General features: G+C 41.1%; 1 protein-coding gene across 1 annotated transcript; it reads right to left on the reverse strand.

Annotated features, from left to right (window-relative positions):
• Positions 1-1,344: 1,344 nt before the first annotated feature.
• hoxd12a (homeobox D12a) lies at positions 1,345-4,692 on the reverse strand. Its single transcript, XM_061841599.1, has 2 exons — positions 3,886-4,692; positions 1,345-1,963 (listed from the first exon to the last, which is right to left on the reverse strand). The coding sequence occupies exons 1-2, from the start codon at positions 4,484-4,486 to the stop codon at positions 1,722-1,724; spliced, it is 843 nt and encodes a 280-aa protein (XP_061697583.1). The 5' UTR covers positions 4,487-4,692; the 3' UTR covers positions 1,345-1,721.
• Between the last annotated feature and the right edge of the window lie 1,308 nt (positions 4,693-6,000).

Raw genomic sequence — 6,000 nt, forward strand, 5'->3', positions numbered from 1 at the left:
TGAAGCACATTGCAGGTCCTCTCTGTGGAAAAGTGCGTATTTAAAAAAAAAAGACTTACTAACTTTAATGCAGCTGTAGTCACCTTCAAGCGACTTTGCAACGGTGCAGCTGCAACTATATTGGGGGTGGAGGTGGGGTGCGGGGTAGGGGGCTGTACAACAAAACAAAAGGTCTCATTTTGCAGTGTTTTGTCCTTGGAAGTGACATTAGTTGTGCACTATCTTGTTTTGTGGGGTTAGGGTTGTTTAAAAGAAAAAGCTCACCGAGGTTCCATTTACTTGCGCCCCCCACCTTCAAGAAAGAGCGGAAAAAAAGGAACAACGAAGAAGTACATTTAGTATATAAAAATCTGCACGAAAAAGTGAAATGCTTGTTGACCATTACTATTTATTATAAACATGACGTCATCCTGCTCAATACAAATATATTTAATTGAAACATGAACGTTAACGTTGCATCAACTTAATAGGTTGTTACTTGTGTGAACAGGATGGCCAAAAAAAGGGGATTTCTTAAAAAATATATTGTGTGAATAGGATTTTTTAATTCTACAAATGTCATGGACAAATACAGAATACATTTCCATTAGAAATCACCATTTATATACACATTAAAAATTCGCCCATTTATATTTATATATATTTAATTGTCAGCACTTTTCATACTGAAGTTTTTTTCTTTAGAATTTAGTGAGTAAATCACTATCGTTAGCATAAAAGCATAATTACCCAAGTTATTTTGAACGTAGAGCCACAATGTTTCAGCTGAATTGCATTTCATATCTAAAATTATATTGGCGCGTTTGTGGAAAGCAAGAAAAAAATTAACGCACAATTTTCACGAGTCACACTTTTTGTTGTTGATGTTAAAGTGATAGCAAATTGCCGTTCAATTTGGGGTGACTTCAAAATTCCAATTAAAAATGAAAATGTTCAAGTAAGCCAACTCTGCTATTCGGGTAACAATAGCAGTAAAACTAGCATCATGTCTGGTCTATTTTTTTAATAGGCCTGTTACATTCTCAATCTTTTCAGCAACCGGACTGTTTGTTGCAATCTTTTTCTTGTTTCCCCCCAAAACGTTCCAAAATGACTTGCGCAACTATGCCACGAGGTTATTTGTTCTCCAACTGCAAACTAATTCACATTTAAGCAGCGACCCTAATGCGGTTATGAGTACTTTTCACATCCACGAACCGCTTTTGGGGACGACCCCCCCCCCCATTAAAAAAAAAAAAAAATATATATATATATATATATATATTTACAATGAAATGTGAAAAATCAAATAGTAAACATGCATGCATATTGGTAATACACAATCGAAATGGCTAAAGATTAATTCGATCGTAAAGACCCACAAGACACAACATGAAAAATAGTCAGTGTGGAGGTTGGGCCTCTGCTGAGCATTTGGGTCGCCTCCAAAGAATCCACCGCGAAGTGTGAAATGTCTGCCGTGACCAACTGGGATTGGAAGCATTTCACACGCGTTTATAAATAAAAGCCCAGCCCAACCCAGCCGAAACACAACAGCGCAGTCGTCCCGTCCCGTCCAGTCCAGTCCAGTCCCGGCCTGGCGCTGCTGTGGCGCTGTTGTGGTGCTCCGCTCCGTGAGACATGAGCTGCTCCCTTATTTTATTTTTATTGATGGTGATTTATTATTATTATAATTTTTATGATGATGATGATTATTCTTATTATTATTGAAACCGAATCCATCAATAAGGAGCGAAGACTTGCTCCCGCATCATGAGTCGCTTCTTCTTCATCCTGCGGTTCTGGAACCAGATTTTGACCTGCTGGTCACTCAGCTCCAGCCTGTCTGAAAGCTCCTTGCGCTTCTGCCTGTTGATGAACTCGTTGAGCAGGAATTCGCTTTCCAGCTCGGCGAGCTGAGGTTTGGAATAAGGCTTCCTCTTCTTCCTGCTCCTCACCTGCGGGGAAGAGCACCAGGGACCACCTGCGCGCACAACACCACAAGTTGAGAGACCGTCGTCATGCGCCCTGGATTTATTACAGCATGAAACCATGTGGACAGTGTCCCCCCACCCCCACCACAATTTCAGTCAAAAAACTATAATCAAATATTGCTATCTATCTATCTATCTATCTATCTATCTATCTATCTATCTATCTATCTATCTATCTATCTATCTATCTATCTATCTATCTATCTATCTATCTATCTATCTATCTATCTATCTATATCTATCTATCTATCTATCTATCTATCTATCTATCTATATCTATCTATCTATCTATCTATCTATCTATCTATCGGAGCAAATGTAGTTTCGCGCGGGTGCGGGAAGAAATGAGCTAAAAATTTGAAATAGTGAGTAAGTGTTTTTAGTCATGACGTCATTGTTGTTATAATTTTACCATGCACTTTCACATCTGAATTCAATAGATTGAGGCACTACTTCTCCGTGTAGTATGTTTCTGTTTGTCAGCATGGCGAAACCATAATGACGTTTTCTCTTCCACTTGACTACAGCAGCAATATTATATCTAGTGGACTGGATATACCTCCCAAAACAAGAATTTCTTGAGACCAAATTGTATGTGAATGTACGCGAAAATAATTGTCGTCCAGGAAATAATGGCTATCATTAGAACGATAATTTAAGAAATGTAAAGAAAAAAAAAACAGCAAAGGTTTAAAAACGACTTTTTCTGGTGTTTGAGTGTTTTCCAATTAGTCCAACCTTCTGCTTGAGTGCAGACGTCTTACAACCTCCTTAGAGAAGAGTCATGTTACCTATCTAGATCTATGCTTCTAGAGCAACGACAAGGACATGGTGACTTTTCTATTCTCCTACTATATCTTGAAAACAAAAGATATTGTTTAGTGCGAAATATAATGCCACGTGGGTGAAGAAAAATACAAATTTATGAAATACATTTCAGTACTCCGTAGAAAGTACATTCAAGAAATGGTGTATATCTATGATCATACATATCGTGTACATCTAAACAAAGGCATGGTGACCTCTAAGCTCCACTGTGTAGCCATCGTGAATAAAAAAAATATATTAAAAAAAAAAACTCAAAAAAACAATGACGTGATACAGATTAGAACGAAGACAAACGGCACATGGATGGGTGAAGCATGTTGAAAATACGGAAAATTATTTGAATTCAAATCATTGTAACACAATTTTTGAGGGCGAGCCAGTTGAATTTAGGAGTTTTTAGGGGAGGTCTATAATAAGAAGGCATTCTATAGTGTTGGTGTCATTTGTCCAACCTTTTATTTCCATATAGATTTCTTGCAACTTTCTCGCAGAATCTATTTATCATCAAATTTTTTTGGGGGGGTAAAATTTATAGTGGCTTTCATTCACTGTACTATAACAGCTATAGATATATCTGTCGATTTATCTATGATGGAAATATACTATTGTCATATGGTGGGCTAAAACGATCTGAATCCATACAATATTTTTTAAAAAAGGAAAGCAAAATATAATCCCATTGGTTAGAAATTATTACACTGTTTCATTAGAAAATATCTCACCCCCAGTATTTCCATAGAAATTAGGTTGTCTAAAATTTGAACGACTACAGGTTTGTAACAGCCTATGAGTAAGATATCTGCTTAGGTGAAAAGCTACAATGGATTTAAGGAGCTAAAATGGCCCGTCACTATCTGTCCATGACCTTGAAAGTGCTTGAGAAAAGTGCTTGAATTTGATCTTGAAAGGGTCCTGCGGGGAGCGAGTCGTCCGCTATATTTACATTCGTCAACAGAATGCAGTCATAAAAGCTTATAAATAGACATGATTGCGGGGACTATTTCGTTGAGCGTCGTCCCTTTAACAATGACATCAAAGTAAAAAAAAAAAAAAACTAAAACCAAAACAAAAGGCGCTACTTGACCTTCAGCAAAGCACGCGAGAGCGGACGCAGGCCTCGGTGTTTGCTGCTGCTGCTGCTGCTGCTTGTTGTTTACATGAAGTCGTCGCGCGCACTCGTGCAGCTCCAGATGGCTGGCATGGGCAGAAGCGTGCCCCGCATCCAAGTAAGCCCGCTGGCCCCCGCCGTGGCTCGCCAGCTCCTCGGCGTAAGCGTCGCGGGCTGCGCCCGACTGTGGCGCCTTGCGGTCTGGACCCTGGGGGCACCGAGGAGGCGGCTCGGCCTGGGGAGACTTGGCCAGGTTCCCGGTGTTATTGTTAGCGGCGGCCGAATTGGAGCGAAACGTCGGGCAGTAGGTTCCGAAGGCGCGGCTCTGCGCGGCGGGCGTCCCGGACGCGCACGAACTTGACGGGGGCCACGGGAACGTGCACAGCTCTGCGCTCCTGTTGTAAGGGAGGTGGTGGTGCGGGTGGTGCGGGTGGTGTGGGTGCAGCGGGGGTATGTGGGCCCCGGCGTTGCCGCCCCGCAAGTTGGACAAGTAGAGCGTCTCGGGGGTCGGGGCCAAATTCAACAGAGGTCCGACGTAGCCCGGCGGGCTCAGATGGTTCCGTTCGCACATCGCCATGGAGCTCGCCTGGCCTCGCCTCGCCTCGCCGCGCCGCGCCGAACGCTGCTCCAGAAGCTCCTTAGCAACTTCTCAAGACTTGCTAGCTAATTGGTGATTTGTCAACGGGCACTCACGTGATATGCAAAATGCACATGCACGCCAGCCCCACCCTGCGAGGAGCGCCGAAACGAGCGCGACACATCACGCTCACCGCATGCCTGCGCGTTTGCATTCTTCCATTTTCACCTTTTTTTTTTCCCCCGGTGTGTGATTTATGGTCGTAAAGCGCCGTAAAGCCTCGACGAGAGGAGCAAGAGTTCTGACTTGGGAGATGCGTGACAGCACGACCTCGCTTTTTGCCGGATCAGCAAAAAGAACAAATGCCAAAACTGCCAGACCGACTGAAACGTTCGGGAAAATACAGTCAAAACGCAAAACACCTATATTTCATTTCATGAAATACATTTCCCATGTATTTATAATTAGTGAGCAAGTCATGCACTTGTTTGGGCTACCAGATTTGCTTCATTTGGATTTGATTTGATTCGTTTGTGTTTTTTTCTCGGATTAGCTCTGAAACGCATCTCACCCGTACTACTCCGCATATGCAGTACTTTTGAGGGTTCTCTCTATTAAAAGTGTCAGATAAATACAATATAACTATACTCATTTTGATATTGCCCACTATAATACTAATTGATAACAACACCAAATAGCCCATATGCAAATGTTCCTTACAACCGCGTATTCCTCACTCGCTGTGAAAAGCAAAATGTGCAAACACTTACTTCATTCGGACGTTGTAGTTAAATGTAAAATATTACTCAATTCGGTAATTGTGAGTGAAAACGATACACCACAGGAATAGCAACAAACAAACAAGTGGTAGTTATATATACTTCTGATGTCAACATTCGGAAATAATACTCATGTTGGTAGTTTTCGATGTAAACTATACCCCACAATAACGATAATAACGTCATTTTTTCTTCCAAGCATGCACTGCTTTGCTTGACCTACTTCTAATGTTAAAGATGAAAGCAACAATTCCCAATATAATTTTAATTGAAAACTCTGCCCCACTGTAATGTTGACAACTCCGAAGCTTGTGCCTTAAAATTACATGTACAAAAAACTTTGCACTTTTTTTTTCTAAATAAATACAACCTATACTTTTACTTTGTATTGGTGTTCAAGTGACACGGAAATGAGTCCCGTTGGCAGTTTTTACTTCCAAAAATGGGAATAACGCCCCATTCGTCTCATTTCCCTCAAACCAAGTCATTGCTATTTGCTAATATACATATGTATACTAAGATTATTTCTCGGCTCCCATCTTTAGTGTAAATCGCCAGTTGGGACTAATATGTACATGCAGCCTAATGTAGTTTCACTGACATGCATAAAGCCCACAAAAATCACATCACCGTTAAAAGAAAAGCACACAAAAAGGCACCATTTTGCTCACTAATCGGATTGTGGAAAATTGAAAATGGAGCGGGTAATCATTCCAAGTAAATCTAAAACAGCCT

Source organism: Syngnathoides biaculeatus, chromosome 14, assembly GCF_019802595.1.
Source record: "Syngnathoides biaculeatus isolate LvHL_M chromosome 14, ASM1980259v1, whole genome shotgun sequence".
Taxonomy (NCBI): Eukaryota; Metazoa; Chordata; class Actinopteri; order Syngnathiformes; family Syngnathidae; genus Syngnathoides; species Syngnathoides biaculeatus.